Source organism: Xiphophorus couchianus, chromosome 12, assembly GCF_001444195.1.
Source record: "Xiphophorus couchianus chromosome 12, X_couchianus-1.0, whole genome shotgun sequence".
In the NCBI taxonomy this organism is placed as follows: domain Eukaryota; kingdom Metazoa; phylum Chordata; class Actinopteri; order Cyprinodontiformes; family Poeciliidae; genus Xiphophorus; species Xiphophorus couchianus.
The window spans coordinates 20,281,393-20,303,844 of NC_040239.1; the positions used below are offsets into that span (position 1 = coordinate 20,281,393).

General features: G+C 38.6%; 1 protein-coding gene across 1 annotated transcript in view; it reads right to left on the reverse strand.

Moving 5' to 3' along the window:
- arb2a (ARB2 cotranscriptional regulator A) overlaps positions 1-22,452 on the reverse strand; it is a 165,166-nt gene that overhangs the window by 49,035 nt on the left and 93,679 nt on the right. The window contains exon 9 of the mRNA XM_028033735.1: positions 4,017-4,133. Within this exon, the coding sequence (XP_027889536.1) occupies positions 4,017-4,133 (117 nt within the window). The remainder of the gene's footprint in view (positions 1-4,016; positions 4,134-22,452) is intronic.

The window sequence follows — 22,452 nt, forward strand, 5'->3', positions numbered from 1 at the left end:
ACATGCAAACAGGGTTGCCACCAACCACTGCTGTTGGTGTGACTGCCTGTATCATCTGAGAAACATCTCTCACTTAAAGCCTTTCCTCATTGGAACATAGCCACAATGTTAAACTCAAGATCAAACTAATCACTTGATAGCAGATAAAATAAATGGATAAAATGTTATCGATAATGATGTCTTAAAACCAGCATGTGAACACAAACAATAACAGACACATACATACAGTTTGTTGAATCCTATTAATTTCTTTTCAATTACACACAATCTATTCTACTCAGTTCCAAGAATGGCGTGTTAACGCTTTCATTCTGAGAGCAAACAGGAAGAAAAACAGTGGCTCAGTGCCCAAAAGTCTCCTAAACTGTAGCACACACGACAGCTTTCAAGCAACTACTCAGGAGAAGTTCTTGCTCACTTTCTCTGAGCCTGCCTCTCCCATGTCCTCCAGAAGGTATATAATCTCTGTGGATTAGGATGCTTTATTCTCTTGTTTGTGCGCAAGTGTACCAACCACACTCATATATATATATATGAGTGTGTGTCTATGTGCTCTGGGCAGGCCACTAGAGTGTGACAGCAGGCCAGCACAGTGACAGGAGACACCTTGGAGACTGTGACAGGCTGCCAGCTGTACACCATCATTCGGATTTCTCTCTCACACTCAATTCTTCTCTCTCCGCTATTCATCTATCTCCACATACATCAGTTTATTCCCTCTCCTCCATCTGTATTCACTCCATTCAGATTGTACCTGTCTTTTTGTTTTTCCTTTTCCACCGCTCTACAATTTCTCAGTGGCAGTCAATGGGATTTAAATAATTGAACACTTCTCACTATTTTTTTTTGTCTTTTTCTGTCAGTCAATGGAGAAATGTTTCTCTCGCTGCCATTTCTTCTTTTGTTTCAGCTTCACTCTGTATTTTATGCTGTTGCTGTGACGTCAGGTGCCCCTTGTCTGACCCATATGGTCTTTGTAACCTGGCTCAGCAGGCGCTGATCTCTAAATCCCATCTTCTCTCTTCTCCTCTTCTGATCGCTCCATCCCGCCATCCAACGACCTCTTGAACCCCCAAGGGAGGGAATTATCTCTGTCTGACGAGAACAGAGAAGAACCTAGTTGGTGTGCCCCGACTTCACATGCACCTACTCACATGGGCACCCATATCTATACACCACCTAGAGTGCTACTCCGATTCAATGCTAACGCTTCTCTTGGATATGTCGCGGCATAAAAGCCGTCCTCCCTGTGTGTGATTCTGTCCATGTGTCTTACAAAGTACTGCTTACATGTTGGATCCAGCTATGTACAAGCTGCTGATACCGCTGTTCTTTTTGGTTTATTTGTCTAGGATTTGCACAAGAAGTCCACAGAGTGTAATGGTAAATAATCACAAGCATCAGCATTCAGAGTATCCATAGAACCCATCAGTCCACGATCAAAGACCAAGGAGCTTTTGATACAACCACTGCCTCTAAGGGAGAGCCCAGCCACCCTACGGAGAAAACCCATTTCGGCCGCTTGTATCCGCGATCTCGTTCTTTCGGTCATGACCCAAAGCTCATGACCATAGATGAGGGTGGGAACGTAGATCGACCGGTAAATCGAGAGCTTCACTTTTTGGCTCAGCTCTCACTTCACCACGACGGACCGGTACAGCGCCCGCTTGACAGCAGACGCTGCGCCAATCCGCCTGTCGATCTCCCGCTCCCTTCTTCCCTCATTCGTGAACAAGATCCCGAGATACTTGAACTCCTCCACCTGGGGCAGGACACCCCCCCTGACCCGGAGAAGGCACTCTACCCTTTTCCGGCTCAAGACCATGGCCTCGGATTTGGAGGCACTGATCCCCATCCTGGCCGCTTCACACTCGGCTGCGAACCGCTCCAGCGAGAGCTGGAGCGGTTCGCCTCATATTAGACTTAGGATTTCTAAGTCCTAGAAAGGAGGGCATTTCTACTGTGCCCTCTAAAGTAGAAATGTCATTTATATTAAAAATGTATATCCAATCACAAGAAAACACACACAAAGAAAAAAATAAGACAACAACGAACCAAATAATTTCAAAAGCTAACTTGAAGCAACCTGTAGGGCAGTGAAGAAGTAGACCCACATATTTGTATTTTCAGTTGTGTTGTTTGGTCACCCTTAAATGTTTCAGGTCAAACAGATATTATTAAAGAAAAATTACCTACCTAATAAATAATTTGAAAAATAGGTTTTCAAATCATACCTAATGTTTCCCATGTTTAATTATTAAATAACTCTCACCAATAATTTTCCTTCAGTTTCAGCTGGTTCAGTTTCTGCAGTAGAATCAAAGTCACTCACACAGGCTTAAAGATCTCAAAAAGCAACACATCATTCCCTGATCTAGATAAATTCAAGTAGTGAAGAGAAAACAAATATATGGTCTCTATCAGTCTGAAAAGTACTCCTATTTCTTAGGTTTCAGGACTACAGCAAACCACAAAGAGAGAGAGAGATTATCCACAAAATGAGAAAATACTAAGCTGAGGTCAACCATATAAAATGTGGCCGACTGTAAGATACAACAACTAATCCAGGAGTTCACAAACGAACCCAGAACAACATCAAAAGCACTGAAGGCCTCACTTACCTTAGTTATAATTTAATAACAAACAAAAGTGGAAAAAAAAGGCACCATCCAGATAACTGAATGTGCCTGTTATCAGCTATTCAAACAATTATATCCAAGCATTAACCATGAGATGATTTTATTAAAAGACCATTGGCCTTTTAATAAAATAACTGATAGTACCGCTAAGATGACAATTATATCCAAGCATTAACCATGAGAATATTTAGTGATAATACATACATAATGACCATCATAACATTTCTAAGAAAAATGGGTAAGCTGGCAAGCCTGATCACTATGAAGCACAAAGGTGGTATCAACATGTAGTGGGAGTGTTTTGGTGCAATTCACACAATGGATGGTATTATGAGGAAAGAACATTATGTAGGAATATTCAGGAAACTTCTTAAGATGTCAGCCAGGAACTTAAAGCTTGGGTGTAAAGAAACTTCTACTTGAAAAATTATTTGACGGATACCGCTGGAATATTTAAAAAGTGGCAAGAAAGATCTGATTTCAGCATTTAGACTCATTTAATATCAGACAGGAAGAAAAAAAAAGATTTCTTTTTGTATAGAATATAGAAATATCTGCTTTCTACTATTAATACCTGAATATATACCATTGGCCTTTTAATAAAATAACTGATAGTACCGCTAAGATGACAATCCCAAGCTCCTAAAATAGCTTTGTACTCTAGAGGAACAAAATTTGTTAACAAAAATGTTCCTTCGCTTATAATATGTCCTGTTAGGTTTTGGACCCCATCAAGACCTAAAATCAAGCAACCATAGCTCTGTCAAACACAGGTGGACAAAGCTGGAGATAAAATAGTGGAAACAAAAGGCCATGGATATAAAAAGAGAATGTAATACAAAAGCAGGTATGGGGTTAGTGTGTGTGTGTGACAGAGAGAACACATGACATTTGCATCTCCAGCAGCTTTGGTCTTGGCTATTCCTCATCTGTATGTGCATATTGAGTGAGCCCAGGTGATGCATATGGCACAGAGGTCATACCAGAAAGGGCAAATTCTCATATGAAGCCACAAAAAATGCATGCATGCGCGTGCCTTCCATCCTGTTCGCTTATCACATGGCCACATCTAAAACAAATTCATGTAAAGCTGTACACACAGACTTGTTATCAGTTACTCATTGAGATGCTCTTAAAGCAGAAGTGGAAACTGGTTATATTTAAAAAAAAAAAAAAAAGGGGAAGAGATAACACTCCGGTAATAATTGTCCAGAACTTCAAAGGTTTTACTTTAGTGAACGAGTGTTTTATGTGTCTCGTCATTTAAAGCTTAGGGAAAAGATATCATGAATTGTCTCATGCACTTTTCATAGTCTTAATTTTCGTATTAGATTTTCCAAGTGGCTGTATATTTGAGAATGCATTTATTTGTATTACCTGCTGCATCCAGTCCTGTGTCCCTTTGGAGGTCTCCTGATGCCAAATGTTATGTGCAGAGTCAGTGAGAGCCACAGCACACACTCTGTTCTTCACTTGCATTTCCCTTTGATTCATCTGCAAAATAAAAGTAAATTCACCTTGTTAGCCTGGATTTAAGCTTACTCATCACCCATAATGGTATACAGGACACTGCTGTTTAACACATCAATGACAGAGAGCTCAGATTATACTTTTTTAAAAACCAATATACTCTACAGAAACTGAAAATGCTACAAAAAAGTAATCTTCAGAAAAATAAGGATCTGAATACAAATATCTGAATACGCCTTTTCACTGTGGACTCCCAGTAGACCATGCACTGTCAGCTCACTTCTTAAACCACGATGGCTTTTAAGCCAGAGAATACAGATTCAACCTCGTGTATAGCATAATGTTATAGAGGGAAATATGAAAGAACACAGTTCCACTATAGCGTGTCCTTGTCACGTTCTGTGCAAATGTCCTTCGCTGTGCACATTAAAATAACCTGGTCCCCAGTCTTAATACCCTTTACCTTCAGATGTCACAAAGAAAGTGCCGTTCACAAGCCCGTCTTCCTATTCCCTTCTGAATGTCAACACTAAGGAAAATGTCACACAAAGGACTTGTTACCACACTACAATAGTCTTCCCACACCACTGCTCCGACCCCAAGGAGTACCGTAGCCTGGTCTACGGAACAAGCTTTTTCATTTTACCTGGTTTTAAGATAAAATTGGAAGAAAGGGGAACATGATTTGCAACAATAAGTTAACAATCACTTACTGTATATTCTTAGAAACACTGAGACGGACACTGGTGGAATTGAGACGGCAGTAGCGCTTTGAGAATGGGATCAGAGTCTACAGAAATACTGGTCAACAACCAAGCATAATAAAGGGTTATTGTCAGTGTCATTTAAAATAAAGGGGAAAAAATCATGTCAAATGGACTTATGTTGGCATTCACTGCTTGGATAAATGGGTATGTAGGAAAGAACACCGAGAACCAGATGGCAACCACTCGTCAAGATTTTGGCAGCGCGGTGTGTCATTAGACAAACATTTATTCCTTACCATTAACACTTGTAAGCCACAAAGAGCACAGAGATCACTGGACTTCAGTGGTTTATTTTTAAAAAGCTGAAATGTTTCAAAATAGGATCCTGCCCAAAATAGCGTTATGTCACATTCTTGTCAATATGTTTTGACCTTAAGGTTAAGACTGAACAAGTATTTGAAATACCTGACATAACTCTGTTATATCTAGTATTCTTTTTCTGTTTTTTGTGAAGCCATGAGTTTTGATGTTATTCTATAAAAAGTAATTAGGGATATAACTGAGTTCTTCCAGTCTAGGTTCACATATTGTGGCATTTATGCTGGTTCTAATGCCAAAAAAACCTTTCAATTCTGGCAGCAGATCAGGCACCAACTAAAGAAACTAAAGAATAACTTAATTATATATTGTAAACCAGTGGTATCAAAAAGTGTGCTAAGGTTAAAGAATTCCCCATCACATCTGGGTCTCAAAATAATAAGCAAGGCATTATTTGCCAGACAAAGTCACATGCTTACATCAACTGGATAGCAATTGACAAGTTAGACTTTACCGTGAGATAATCACAATTTAATATTGCGAAATCATATGCAAGATGCAGTTGACCCACTGCTGTTAAATGTCTGAATTGCACAAGTTTTACCATGACTGTTTTAAATACCTCAACAGACATGAACAAATTAAAATAAGAGTTTTGATTTTAGACATAAATTAACTCATCAATGCAGACCATCGGACTGAATAGGCTTAAATCAGTGAATTTCATTGAAAAGAACCTAGCAAGGTCGTCAGGTAGGTGCAAAAAAGGATGAATATGACAATGAATAGCTGTAATCAAAATGAAAACCTTGCCACATAAACATGTACCTAGTAACACAAAGAGCTTAAATCTTATTCTCCCGACCAATGTGTGGTTGTAGGCATGTTCTCTGGCAAGACTTGTCCTATGAGAGGAGTCATTTCAATCCTTTAAAAACTTTGCCAAGGTTTTTATCAGCCAAGGTTTTGCTTCATGATGGCTCACTGTTGACTGAACAGCTACATAACTGAGGTCAGAGAGCAGGAAAAAGTGAAGTTATTGCCAGTTAAAAACACATTTACGATTTTCTCTCGTCTCAAAATGGCTAGTTCATACTATTAACCTATTACTATTAACCCAAGAATTTTCAGCATACTTCCGATGTATACTGAAAGAGACTGCAATCTGCTGGGTCTACTTTGCATAATTGAGGATACTGCACTGTTTATTAAGTAGGATCAATTCAAATATATGCATGACTGAATGGAAATCATTTTTTGTAAAGTGCCTTGAGATGACATTTGTCAAGTGGTGCTACACAAATAAACTGAATTGAATGTTTTATTAGATTTCCTGTGGTTGGAAGCAGGTTCTAAAGTAAACCTGTGTCATGTATTTAACAAAGCCAACCAGCCTTGAAAGATATATATCTAATATATCTATCTCTGAGTAGATTCTAACATTGAGAACTTGTTAGGCAATGGTAGCAACGCAGCCGTTACGGGCAACAGGTAGTGCATTTTATTTTTATAACGGAGGATTTACATAACACTACTACTGGTGTACTTATGGGTACTGAAATCTTTTTCTTGACATGAGAGAAATGACAAATAACATAAAAAACAGATTTGATTTGTGAGCCTATGCAAAAACAACACTGACCCTTTGAGAGCCTACAAGTGAACCACAGTCAGATGGAATCAGGAGGTTTGCAGAAACATACACTTCTAAAGTAAAGAATGTATGAACAATGACTGGCTGGTAGGATACCCATTAATCCAGTCTTTTTCTGCTGTTTGCTGTTTTCTCCATTTGTGAATGATGGGTTCCATGTGCTTAGCTGGAGTCCTAAAAACTTAAAAAGGGCTTTGTAACTCTTTCCAGACTGATTGAGGCCAGTGGTCTCGTTTCCATTCTGTCCTTGAATTCTTTGGATCTATTTTTTTCTTTTCCCCCCCAAGTGACAAAATCTGTAGGTTGAAATTTGGCCACAAATGTCTGATCAGTACCAAAGTCAAAGACAACAAAAAACAGGATAAAAACGTGATCTTTTCAACATACAGCTCCATTTGCCTGAAATCAGTTGCTGAATGTCATTAAGTATCCAGGAGCTGATATCTATTACCACTTTTTGAAGAATTTCTAAAGAGATTGGCGTTAAATCTTGCTGTTGATGCATTTAAAACTTGTAATTCTTGTTATTGTGTTTTTATGTTTGTCTACAGTGGTTTGCAGTGCATACTTTGCCAGAACCCATGTGCACAGGAGACTTTTAGTCTCAGTGAGCATTTCTTGGGTAAATAAATGTTACAAGAAATGCAATGAAACAGTTTGGTACAATACCTACATTAAAACACAGTTGGCTGTAATAACAGCTGAGGAGTAACAGGTTCAGGAATGCTGTCAGCTGCGTGGCCCTGAACTACTGTAATCTGGACACCCACTGGGTCCCATGTTTTACAAGCCTGAACGACAACTGTGGTTAGCTGTATGCTGAATGTATAATCCAACTTGTACCATAACTTGTAAATATTTAGAACCATGAAGCCACATGATTCCATGTGGATATGACTCTTATCTGTCCTACCCCATGAGTCCTTGAATTATCCTGTAATATTGGAGTTAGACATGTACTGTTATTCAGAAGGTTAAATCTGCTAATTCCTTATGTAACTGTAGACAGCAGCTTTAATAAGAGAAGGAGCCAGCTGTTGTGACCAGTGCTAAACCGGGCAGGGAAAAGGGAGGAGAAACATGTGGAAATACTTGTTGAACCTAAAACCAACACACAGATGTTGAGACATTTGGCAGTTTCTTTTATGCTACAACAGCTTGATATACTGAGTAAAACTCAGGTGGGTGTGTGGGTGTTGGGCAGACGCTAATAAATGGTTTAAAGTGATATGCACAGCAGAACAAAAGGAAACAGCAAGATAGGAGAACAAGAACAAGACTGGGCAACAGACACAGATACTTTTATTAATGTCCATCAGAAATGTTATTTTTCAGTTTTAGCTCATTTTAAAGGCAAACCTAAAAAGGGTTAAACATCAGGGCCATCTTTTAATCAACTTTTGTGTTCATAAAAAAGCAAATGGAATTAAGCTATCTTCTTAACCATGCTATTTTAAACAAACTCTCTTGTAATGAATTGAACTTCTTTAGATTACAACTACACATCCATTTTATATTTCGATGCAGCATGATGACAAACTCAAAAATAATAAGGCAGCGTTGAATTCACCCAAACCTCAAATAAATCTAAACTCTACCTGAACTATGAAATCCTTGACCCTGCTAATAAACTCTTTCTGTAATTACTCAGCAGAAGAACTGGTTGCCAAAAACACCCACCCACATGAAAAATTCTGACCCCTGTGATACAAAAGGCTAAATCCAGTTTTTTCCAAGTTCTGTGAAAACATCAGAGGCCATCATTAAGCAATACAGATACATTCAGAAGTACACTTTACCTAGAAGCCTTACCGTAAACCTGACTTCTCACAAGTCCCATATAGAAGTACACTTTAATTTACAAAGTGTCTTCTACCAATAAAGTCTAGATGTAGAGAATGACATGCAATAGATTGTGTCTGAAGGAAAGAAAGGGAACATTTGGGAACTTAGACAAACTATATACTCATTAAAACGTTTTTTGGCTGCGGCAGTGGTGCATTCAGGTGACCCATGTATGGAGGCCTCAGACCTCGACGCAGCCATCACATGTTTGAGTCCCGGTCTGCTGATCTTTGCCGCATGTCTTCCTCCTCTCTCACAATCTGTTATCCTGTTGCTTCTTTTCATATTTTGTTTTGTGATGTTAAAATCTCAAAGTTAAATGTTTTTTGTTTTTTTTAATTTACTTGAACAACATAAAGCAGCATATACTTGAAAAGTGCAAGGAAGATAAAGCATGGTCTCCAAAGCAACTTATATAAAGTCCAGCACACACTTATAGTCCATTTAACGGTGACACTCCTAAATAAAATCCAGTATGACCAATTTTGTCATACTGGATTTTACTGGTGTAAAATTTGCAATTCAGAAATCACAAATTAGAAAACAGATTTGATTTGTGTGTAATTTTAATTCATTATAATGACAGCTCTCCATGAAGGCCTCAAGAGATTTGCAACAGAGAACCAAAGACGAGTAACAAATAAGAGTTCGGGGAAGTTTATGCTGAACATCACATGGAGCACCTCCAAGATGGAGTGTGCACAACTGCAAACCTACCAAGACATAGCTGTCCACCTAAACTGTAAAGGTGAACATTTATCAGAAAAATAGTAAAGAGGTCAATGATAACACTGATATTGCACTTAATGTTATACATACCATCCCCACCAAAATGTGGTGGCAGCATTATTGTATGGCAATGTTTTTCTGCAACAGAAAAAAGGAAAAGCTGGACAGAGTTGGAGGAATTATGGATGGTGCTAAACACAGGCCTGTATAATCTGGTATTGACTGGGCGGAATAAAAGTGTATGCCACACTTTTTAAATTTTTATTTGCAAAGAAATTTACTAACAATGTCACATTACAAGGAGGTTTCCTTTTTCTCCTGCACAAAAGCATCTCCACAGCATGATGCCGCTACAAGTTATGTGCAGTCTATAATTTGAAGTTTGTGGTTGTAACTTGTAAAAATGGTACAAAAGAAAAAAAAACAGAGAGCATTAATCTTTTTGCAAGTCATTGTTTGAACAATGTTTATTTATGAAGGAAAGTAGTTTAAAAAAGCAACAAGACATCATTTAACAGCATGCTAAACTAATCCCTGGTTGAGATAAATACTTAATTTCTTTCCTCTCACTGTGATACTCCCTTGCTCATGACTGCTCCAGTGAAGCTACATCTAAACACCGGTAAAAAAAATAATAAAGACAATTATTTAGGCCTTTGATAATTACATGTCAAAGGCACCAAAAGCCACTAGATAATTGGACAAAAAAATGAATAGCAACCCACAATGGAGTTCCCTGCAGGGAGACAGGCACACTCATTCCTGGAAAGAATGCTGTGCGAGAGAAAAGAGAAACACAGGCAAAGACAGGGAGATGAGAGCTCTTTAAGGGGCCTTGCTTACTGTCAAATAGTCACTGTGAAAAGCCATAATTACACACAGACCAAGTGCAAATAGAGAGGTGCAAAAATTAGGAAAAAAAACTACACAAGAAAACGAGGGAATGACAGAACAAAATGAGTAAAAAATATTCTTAGTGAGAAAGAGTGAAGACTGAGCAGAAGCCAATGAGAAGGAGGAGAGTGTGTGTGCAAGAAGCACCCCATGATGATGGCAGTCAGGGACAAGGCTTATAATGTGGCTGCGCCACACACTGCCAACAGCCACAGATAATCTAGGACTACCCACTGAGCACTGAAGCGCTGCTTAAATATTTGATTGATTAACTGTCCTGTTGCTGCCAGAGAGTAAGAGGAGCACGTCTGAGAAGCCAAGGCGAGTACAGAAGAAAACAAACAAACATGGATGTGGGTGCACACCGGAAGGTTTGAAAACACATGGCACACCAACATGTACACCCCCTGAAATCCCAACACAAGAACAGGGGAAAGGGGCACAAACACAGACTTGTGCTCACTGAAAGCATGTGTGGGCTCTGTAGAGACTGTGGCGAAGGCTAAGAAGCAAGAAAAAAAATCACAAATGCCATCTGAAACTCTAACAGGTATTGATTTACATAATATTTTTTTTGTAAATCAATGTGAAAAATAATCATTTAATTATTTTTTTTTAAATTGTGCTATTTTTTTTTGTCTTAGAAAATTTTGATGGGATTTTTACAGGAACAAGGTTTACGAGTCGTCCCTCTTAGTCTCATCAATCTGCTGACAGCAACTGATATAAAGTCAGAGTTACAGTGCAATATGTTCTGCTACTTTAACTAACCTGTCTGTGACACACACACACACACCTACACACCCACACCCACACACGCACACACACACACGCGTGCGCAAACAAACTACGATCGGGACATCCCTGGCTGTGAAAACACAGGCAGCTGGCCCACCATGCTCCAACACCCTCCACAGGAAGAGACAACACCAGCGCTTCCTGTGGCTTTGAAGCAGCGGCCCCAGGTCTCCTGTTGGTCCCTGGCTTCCTTTGTCTTAACCACAGGAAGGAAGCCCTCTCTAGCACGAGGCCACGGGCCTCCAGGGAGAGACAGGCAGCATGTTTGTGAACGTGCATGTAGTGTTGTGGGAGTGCGTAGAGGTTTTGCTCACTGAGGTCATGTGCATTTACTTGCAGAATTTTTTCCTCTCTGACTCTCCGGTGCACGAACTTTGGTTGCGGCGAGGGAGTGGGGACAACAGGGGAGAGCAAGAGAGAACTGCAATAACTTCCCTTTCTTTTTTCCTCTTTCCTTTCATGGCTGCCAAATGTATGATGCAAAGAAGTTGAGAGGAGAGGGGGCAAATAACTAAATTGTGTGCGCAACAGCACTGGACACTTGGTAACAGGAGGTGGTAAGCGAATTCACATGTGTTAAAGCGATTTCTGCGCATACACATACGCAAACCACACATTTTCGTACAAATAGAGTAAGACACACTAAAAATCAGTGGGGGCAGTGAGGAAAAGGAAGGCCAATAAATATTTACTGACACAGCAGAGGTGGAGAATGGTTGTCCACTGGTGGAAACAAAAGGCAGAGGATGAGGAGCGGCATGCCAGGAAGCCTGCCGGCTATGGGCGCTCTGCCCTGACTGTGCCCGCGTGGAAAAACAAGAGGCAGACGGGAAGACGAAACAGGAAGGAGGGATGGAAGGAGAAAGGAAGTAAGGAAGGGAGAGAGTTTTAAGAGAAAAATCCACATAGCTTATATGTAATATACCCCCAAAGAAACATGGTCCTTTAATTAAAAAAAAAAAATCTGTTGTAGGAGACCAGCATGCAGAATACAGACTGACAAAATGATGAGTTACTTTCTAAGCTCAAAGCACCGTTTAGTGGAAATTACAAATAGATGGCCATAAGTCAGAACTTGATCCAAGTTTGTTCATACTGTACAGTGGATCCACATAATACTTGATTGAGGCTGCTCTTGCTTGTTTTACTGCATTCTGGATTTGATCAGAATGTGGTCCTGCTGAGGCAGTAAAGAAGCTCATGTTGCTTTCCTAGCGGTCTTCAGCTTGTCTGCCTTGTTTCTTCTTTTGTCTCTCATTTTCCTCCTGATAATACTGTACAGATTCTCCACCGGGCTTAGGTCAGCCCAGGTTTAATGCCAATCAAGCACTACGTGATACAACAGTTATTAAAAAACATTGTGCACAAAAATGGGTCTTTGGTTCAGGAATACCTTAAAGAAAGGAAATGGGAAAGTACTAGCCAATGTTCTGGAAACATCTGTGTGTGATGGTTCTTGAAGCACAAACTTTAGATGTAGTACAAGTCCTTATGAGTGTCTCTCATACACTTGAATGGATATTTCTACAGAATACTCTTATGCATACCTCCTTCTAAAAGATTTTTCCTTCTACTTAACTTTCTATTAACATACAACAGTTTGAGAATAGTCATTCTTTTTTAAATGTACCTGTAATAAAGCCACATAACAACTGAGTTTCGCTTTTCAAATTAAAATGTAAAAAGTAATTAGGGTTTGATGATTCACGTGTATTCAGACTATATTTTAAAATTGCAAGCTGCTAGTAGTAGCTGGCATCCTCTCTTCACATATAATCTAATATTGGTCTAGTAAAAGTTTAAAACGTCAACCAGCAAATGTCTAAGATTCCAGTGGGTTTTCCACATAGCTGAAATCTCTTTGTCACAATGGCATTACATTCATATCTTTCAGACCTAATAAACCAAGAGGCCACTCAAACACAGGGCAGCGCATCATAGTTAACTACAACAGAATTTAATTATCGTGCCATTGACATTTGCACAGCAGTAAGTGTTATTAATATGAGCTCACAACAGTTTGATCAATTTACACTGTCACCACAAGGGTTGGCAGTCACCGATTCATTCGCCCTCATTATACCAACGGTATTTCTTTGAAATTCACTGTGAAAAGAAGTTAACAGGCAGAAGGCAAACAACGTTCTGCTGTTTAGATTTAGTAATACCAAAAATCCTCAGAATTATATGATCTAATTAGGCACTGTTCTTAAAGAAAGACTAATTAAAATGGAAATTAATTAAAACCCAATATAATTAAGAAAACTGGTAAAAAAAACAAAAAAAAAAACATTTGCCAACCAAATTTTACTCATTCTTTTGAATTTTTTAAGTTAAATTAGCAGCTTTAGTTAACAGACTTAAGTCTAAAGGTTACTATATGTTAAACAGGCCTTCCTTTGGATCGCCTTTCTTCTTTCTTCTGAAAGTGCGTCTTTTTGTCTTTCTCCCTGTCTCCTAACCCTCCGGCTATGCTGTAAAATAGAAACCTAACCTCAATATTTTTCCTCACGGTGCTGGGACTTGCTGGCCCATTAAATTTCTCTTCCCATGTGTCAGCTTGCATATTTCCACCATGAAATTTTCGTATAATTAAACTTTCTTAATGATTTATAAGCTATAATAATAGCCGTAAGTATTTCAGAGCAGGTTAAAGGGGACAGCCTTTAAGTGTGCACCAGGGGATGACCCTGTTTTAACATAGTTTCGGTTCGGCGATTCTCAGCTGGATATGAGGATGGATAGGCCAAGGGAGACTGAGATTGATGAAGGGAGGGAGTGAGCGAGGGGTCCTAACAAGGGTGGGATGCTAGAGGAGGCTGAGACCTTTCTGTGTAACTTTGGGTTATACGGACATCTAGGAAAGCCAAGGGCTCTTGGTAACTTTTCATGGAAGGAGGAACACAGCCATGCACATGTAGAGTGAGCAGCAAAATTAAACCAAATATATAGATGAACTAAGAAAAATAAGCCCACTTCTGAGGAATCTGCAACTAAATGATGGACACAAACAGTTCACATGCATGTTCTAGGGCACAAACACACACACACACACAGTGAGACACACAGATGTTTGCTCTCTGCTGCCTCTCTGATGGCGAGGCTGATATGATTGCCACTTAGGAAATCAGTGTGTTTTCACACTACTCTCAGCTCTGCCAGAGCTAATGTGTTAAATATCCATCGGGTACGGCTGTCCATTTCTAAGACGCACAGACGCAGGCAGCCTCGGGGGCCGATGAACACTGATTCCTTGTACTAACCGAGCTCAGATTTGGCAGTCGTGTCTATATTTCTCAACTGGGGTACAGTGAAAAAAATATTACACCACACACTGATGTGGAACTCTCCCTCGATTCTTCTAAATATGTTGTGAGGAGCTAAATTTTAACAATTGTGTCACTTTTTTTATACCTCTTGTTGTTATCAACAAAGACCTAGTTATTATGTTTTTTTTTATACTCACACTTATGAAATAGTTGTTTATGCTGAGCCATATTAACACGACGTCCAGCTTCTGTATGCGTTTTCAAAGGGTATGGGCTGCTTATCGCAAAATCTACCAAAAATCTCTGAGGAGGGTTTTTCACCTCAGGTGTGATTGTGTGAAGAGAAAGAGAAGGAAAACAACAAATTTAGAAGCGCCTGCTGTCCAGGACATTACTGGCCAATAGGTGTGTGTGCGTGTGTGTGGGTGTGGGTGTGGGTGTGTGTGTGTGTGCGTGAGAGCTACATGATTTGAAAACTCAGTCAAGATGTTTTATTTAAACTCACACAACTCAACTAAAAGCAGTGCAGATAAAACAAGTTTTAAGAAAATGAAAAGAAAAGACAGCATTGATGAAAACGATAAACAGTGTTCCTCAACTGCTTAATGTCTGACTTACTGAGGGACGCAGAAAAAGTAACGGCTGAAATGAAGGAAATAAATATATAGGCATTCCCTACGAACCTCCTGTCCTCAAAGAAAGTGGTAGATGAATAAGAACTACAGAAAGACACTGAAGTAAATTGAGGTATATTACAAACTGAAATTATCTTTCAAATCATGGCTTATGGCAAAAAAAGCACTTTTTAGAGTAAAGTTGAGTCAGAATAGAACTAGAGAGAGAAAAGAGAGTACACAAGAGAAAGCTCTGCCTAATTAATTAAAAACTTGGAGATCTCAAGACATAAAAACTTTCCTTAATGTTTCAAGTACTAAAAGCATATAATTAAAAAAATTATATGCATTTTTTAATAATGCATATAATTAAAAAAATATTTAATTATATTAAATACTTTTTTATATTTAATATATTAAATAATATATTATATATTATTTAATATATTAAATAATATTTCAGATATCAAAAGGATCTGCTGGAACCTTTTGATATCTTATAAAAATACTGCAAAAAACAGTAAAATCAACTAACCAATTTAGGAACAGAAAAGCCCACTTTAAATTTCAACTTAGTGAAAATTATATTTTAAAAAATATCCTAAATGCAAAATACATATATTAAATACAAAATGGTAATCCTAACACAACCTGTTTTGTTTAAAAAAATTAAACATAAAAATCTGCTGTGAAAGGTGAAGAAAATAATCAGTACGACAAATTTTAAAAAATCTGTCTGTGATGGACAGGTCAAATAACCAAAAATCTGGAATCTATCCCTAATTATGAAATGCATCAAAACTAAAAACCTCAACAATTTCAATCTCATTCCACAGTGGCTGATTACAAGTTGCCTTGTTTGTTCTATTCTTTCTGCATTCAACAAAAATCCAGTAAATCTTAGAGAGATGAGCTTTGATACATTACTGGCAACATTGACATTTATGATTCCTTTTCTCTATTGGACTCAGAACTACTGCATTTATCATTGAACATTTTGATCAATATAGATCCTAATTAGTCAAAATAGGAATAGGAAAAGATCAAGTAAAACTGAAAATAGGTAATGGCCAGGTGCATCTCTAATTATTTACTTTGATAAATTATTTTTAAAATTTTCCTGAAACTATTTGCTGGGCAACTATACTATGTTTTCATCTGAAGAAGATATTCATTTTGCATCAATGATTTTTTGAGAAAATTAAAAGTAAAATTTATAGCTGGGTGATGAAAAGAAATAAAAGGAATGGTAATTGTTTTTAAGTGAGTTTTTAACTGTTGATTAAAAACAACACCTGAGAGAGGGATGAGATAGAATAAACCAACACTAAGCGCGTGCACAAACATCCAACCCAGCACAAAGCATATTATTAATCATATAAAAAAAGCAATTAAATCAAAGTGGTATAGAGCCTGAAGCGATGAGAACTGTCAATTCTGCTGGAAATGCCAGCCAAGATTACGGATGGGTTTGTAGATTCCACGAACCTCTTTTTTTTGATTAGGGAGTCAATTATTTCGTATTACTGAAGATGCTATTTAAAAAAAAAAGACCTTGTCAGTCAATCACGTGAGAAGTCCTGAAAAGCATGAATAAAAACCTTAAAGAAAGAGATGGAAGCAGTATGTGTGTATGTGTGTGAGGGGAGGTATTTCACTGACCCTACTCCCTATCCAAACTCCTACTTGTAGTAAATTACCTTTTAACTACTGCACCTCTGTCAGGTCTTTGTCAGCGTATGGTAATTAGGGGCCTTCAGTGTGATGCATTTGAAAAGAAAATTTATTTATTAGTTTATCTCACTGAGCTGAAGGTAAGTTTGAATGTGGTTATTATCTTGTCATTTTCACACTGATTTTTCTTCTTTTTTTTCCCTTTCCCTAGACCATGTATCTGCGCCTGTGTAGGTTTTGTGTGTTTGTGCGGTGTATGCATGTCAGTAAGGATGAACTCTGTCTTATTTGATGCCAGGTAACGGTCTACTGTGAGTGCGTATGAGAGCAGATGGACAGGAATGAGCGTTCATACTTACGTAAATTTTAATATATATTTATAAGAGTGTGTGTGTGTGTGTGTGTGTGTGTGCGCTTTAGTTGCATACAGCAATGAAAGGCGTGTGCAGCACATTTCTCCCATCTTCTTTGTTCTGTGTTGGGTTTGACGCCTCTAAACAATAACAGCGCTTCACTTCGCCCAGCCCCAACCCACCACCAATCACACTGTATGGATGGGAGCTGCCAATTAGCACCATCAAACCCCCTTTATCATCTGTCTGCTTAAGGAGAGAAAACAGAACAAATCAATAATTCAAAGTTTCTCTTGAAAATGCACTCATTCATTAAAAAGACTTAAGGATGGATGAAGAAGGAACGCATTAAAACTAATTGCAAGGTATGGCTTAAGTGTATGTTGAGGATGTAAAGAAAAAAAAAACAAGTACCACTGGAGAAGCTGTGGAACTAGAAACAAAGATCTACACCTTCTTTGTATTGTCTCAGACTTCAGGGCGTGAAGCTGATCTTTATTTTCGGTCTGCCTGCTCCTTGACCCGACCTGAAGGCAATCAAGCTCTTCTGCATAAGTTGCGAGGCTTTTGGAGAACCAGCTCTCATGCATTCCTTTCATCATCCAAAAAAAGGCTCCAACACTCCAGACACTTCTTCCAAAGCTACGGCGGCCAACAGGCAGCACAGAGCGACCTGGGGGACAGAGGCCGACATGGTGGGGAGGCTGTCACGGAGAAAAGGTCTCTGAAGGCTGGAGGTGAGTCGAGTTAACTGGGAGATGACTGTCGCTCCACTCGGTTGTCCAAGCCCTTTTCATTAACCCGAACCCTTGGGTTCACCAAACAGAAACAAAGGATGATAGCGAGGACAGTGGGGGGATGACGACAGGAGGTTCTGGACTAGTCCTGTGTGGCAACCACAAGAGACCCTGGTGCCTGCTTGCCTTTCTGTCTGTTTGATGGCAGATCTATGTCACCCTTTACAGACAGGGGACCTGCTTTAGGAAGGAAAAAAAAAACAAGCATAAATAGGAAGGCAAGCACGGACACACAGACATACTTACAAAAAGATACAGAGAAAAGCCTCCTGAATGAAAGAGGGGGGTAACAAAGGACAGGCAGTGCCCCCTAGTGTTTTCATCATAGACAATTCCAACCAAATCAACTTATCCATGCTAGGCCACAAAAACAAATATAAAACAGGGGGAAGAAGGCAAGGGCTAAAGGTGCTGCTAGTTGAGGGAAGAATTTAAATGTGGAGATGGCTATGTCCAGCGACAAGTCCCAGTTCTTGTACTCTGTGAGACACAAGAACTGGGACTGAAGGGAATATATGTTGGGTTTAGTTGAGTGGTTGGAGGAGGGGGGTCAAAACTGTCTGACAGCTTTAAGACACTTTTTAATTTTCAGGGTTATGGGGGCAACAAACCTGAAAAGGAGGAGGCAGGCCCTCCATAAGAGCACAACAACAGAGGAGGAGGGACAAACCTGATAACAGACTAAATATGAGAGCAATGCACAGGCACACAACAAAAAACCTGCACAGTGCAGATGGTTTAAACATTTTAAGGCTATAACTCTAAAGCAAACAAAGCACCTTTTTAAAAATAGTAATATCTAGCCAGTTATATTTTAACCATGACAAAAGACTTAAACCCCCATAAAAACACCACAAGATTATTTTTTTTAGATTTAGACATAAAAATGCTGGAAAATTCATAAGATTGATACTTTTGTCTATTGTTAACTTTGAATATGTACATTAGAAATGTAGGAATCTCATTATTTGAATTTTCACATGTGCAAGGATTGAAAGTGTTAATATGATCATATTGCAAACTTAAGATGCACATGAATTACAAAAATACCTTCAGTGAGTTAATTTAGTAGTTATAAATTCAGAACTAACTTCCTTAACTTAAGATAATCAGAATATGCCAACTTAAAAAGATGTTTTTTGTCTTGCATACAAATCCAGAGCTTTCCAGACATAGATTATATTACAGCATGTTTTGATCTTTTGACTGTGTGTTTTATGACTTTGTATTTTTTTTGTTTTAAAGCACTCTGAATTGCCTTGTTGCTGAAATGTGCTATTCAAATAAACTTGACTTGGCTTAATACTGAAATTCCTAATTTAAATTCCTTCATGGCAAACATAGACTTTCTTATAAACTCTTGGCTTAACATAAGAAAATAAAAACAGATTGAAGAAGCCATAAGTGGATGACTGTAGAGGTCAACTAAATGTATTTTCAGACCTTGTCTGGAAAGATGGGTACATCAACATTTTAAGAAAAAAAAAGATTTTTAACTTTATGACTCCTTATAAAATTAAAAGGTCATAAAGTTCAGGGTGTGAAGACACCCTGAACTTTTCAAATGAAAACCAAAGAACAAATCTTTTGAAGATGGCGGACATTAAAATGAAGGCGAACATTCCAAAAAAGAACGTTTTAAAAACAATGGGTTGGTACATGTGTCTCACCAAGGCTTTTCCCACAACCAGATCTATATTCAGCTGACTGACACATCAAAGAGGTTCTATGCAGCCTCTCAGTCTCTCCGCCACTTTCGACTAACTTTATTTCATAACCCCATCACATTTTACAGCATATAAAATAGCACATAAAACACTTCATATCCATTTCCAGTGTCAACTTCCTCGCCTAAAAGTTAAATGTTTTAGTGCAGGTACATTCCCAAAACATGCCTCTCAAAATGGCCATTAAGAAGTCAAACAAGGCTTTTGAAAACTACTAAAGGCTACATAAAGTGGCAATGGGTCAGCTGAAAAGGTGGAATGGTGTACCAAGCTTAAAGGGCAGAAAAAACTTGAACTTCTCTGTTTCTGCTTGTTCTATCCAAACACACCAGCTGAGAAGAAAGCACACAATTTGCCGGTAAGGCATTGGCACAGAAGAATCTTAAAACGTAAATAAAAACATGAACAATATATCTGTTACCCTGCCACTAAGGGTTTTGGCAAGGCAAAACAAATAAGGCAAACAGTAAATTCTGTTTTTTAAAGGTTTTGAAAAAGGTTGCGAATGAGGAGTGCTAGATGCAGATGCAGAATCTGAAAGTAAAAAGAAAGAAAAAGGCACAAAAGGAGACAAGAAATGTCACAAAGGGACAAAGGGTTCAAACTTCAACCCTCAAGTCAATAAGTTCACTGACATTTGCACCAGGACTGATCGAGCTCACAGGTTTCAGAAACACCACTTTTCTTCCTTTCAGTAGCACAATATTTTCTTTCTTACATTTGCCACGGAATGACATCATTCACACACTTTACTGCTGAAAAGAAAAAGCTGGATTCAAAGAGCTGATTTTGTAAAATGTGTGTGTGACAATTTGTAGCCCTGCAGCCAAAGTTCCTCTCCTATCATTCTCTGCTTTCTAATGGCAAATTTAACCAGGGGGGAGGGGAGAAATGACATGTGACAAGTGAATAATTTGAGCTGTCAACACATCATCTTCACCACATTCAAACCTCATGTCAAGCACTTGTATTCTCTCTCTGCTGAAGGTGACCTAGGTTGTAACCAAATAGCACATCCAGACACAGCAGGTGAATGTTGGGAAATGCCACAGTGGCAATGCAGAATGCGAAACAAGGGAAGGCAAGAGAGAGAGAGCGAAAAGACAGAGTGAAAAATAATATCTGCTGAGGCTTTTTTAAAACTTTGAATTTCATCAAAAAACAACAGTTCTTCGTGTTTTTAAAAAACATATATATATTATCTGAAAAATGGGGCCTTTCACCAAGATGAAATGCCACAATTTCCCAATAGATACTTTTTACAGAGTCAGAAAGCATCTACTTAAGGCAAGTTTACAACTAATATATCTTATAACCAATGCTGAAGAAAAGCTGATGTAAAACTTAGGTTAAGAAATAGATGAAGGAGTAAAGACTAATTAAGAAAGGAAAACAAAAAAGCAAAGAAGCAACAGGAGATGTACACTTCACTACAGGATCAATAGGTAAATGATAAAAGAGAGGACAGCAAGACTGACGAAAAATGGAATTGGTGGAAAATTGTGTTAATTAGAGATGAAAGCAGAAAATAATAAATGAATAAGAAGAGTGAAATAACCTGGAGAATCTTTCTCAACGAGAATAAAAGAGCGAGAAAAAAGTAGGATGGAGAGAGGAGAGCGAGACCTTGCTACTGAGCTAACGAGACAGGAGGAAGAGGAAAACCAGACAAAGCGGCACGCTGCTTTTACAAAGCAGGAACAAAGAGAAGAGATGCATCATGGGAGTCTGAGCCTTTCGCCACTACTGACGCCATGGGGAGGTGGCCTGATGTTTAGTCAAATACATGTTTAAAAATTTGATTTTACTGTGGAAGCATGATCAGCTCTTAAATCATCATAAAAATAGGCAAACATATATGAGATACACATGACAAAAATAATACCGTATAGAACATAAACTTAGGGTATTCAAAGGAAATATAACATTCCTAATTGTCAACTTTATTTGACATCCTAACTACTTGTTGCTATCACTGTCCTTTATAATAAAAAATAAAACATTACTGCCAACTTCTGTACAGTAGTTCTAACTTAAAATAAGATATTGGTAGTTGTATTTATTGTACCGCAATCTGACTGGAGAACTGTGTTTTAAAGTGAGCTTGCACATCTTTATACTTTGTACAGAATGATGTTTCTCTTGTATTCTTCTATTCTGCTTCATTTTTAAAATATATTTCAGCTGTATAATTAAAACAATTACCACTGAATGAATAAACTATTCTGAAAATGTTTTAGTGTACGTTTACAAAAATTCAAAGAAATTTCCATTTATGTATGTTTAATTTTAGTGTAATGCCTGGAAGGAAGCACAAACTGAAAAAAAGATGAGGCAGTGACAACAGGTGTGAATTGTTTCACTTGTTTTTGTTTTCAAACTTTACTGGAAGATTTGTTCTAAAGTTTTTCATCTATCTGCTGTGACTCCTAGTTGCCCCTGTTTCTTTTCCTCTTCCTCTCCCTCCCTTTCCATGTCAGTCGCTCTCTCTTCCTCCGGCAGGTCTGATATGCCAGAGCTGCAGCTGAACTCTGAGTAGCACTGTCTCCGGGAAAAAAACAAAGTGATCAATGTGAGAAGGCACGGGGCGCTCACGGACAGGCCAATCAATGGTGGAAAGAACCTTGCCCAGGGCCTTATGCAAATGGAAGCACGTCCTGTAACCTCAGGAGTGAACATGCGCACTAGATCAATGGGACGAGGGTAGAACCTTACAGCAAGATCAGCCTCAGCCAATAAATATGTAATGATGAATCCCTGAAGATTTAACTGAACTCAAATGAACTTCATCCAGCTCGCTGTCTTATATCACAAAAAGGCGAAAGAGACCTTGTTGTGAAGAGGTGGGGTGGAAGGTGGGTGGAGCAGGACAAGTGAGATTAGACAGCCTTTGCAAAGTGATGCACTGAGGACAGATGGATTTTGCACTGTCTTGTCGCTTGTGATGAAGAAAAACAATAGCGA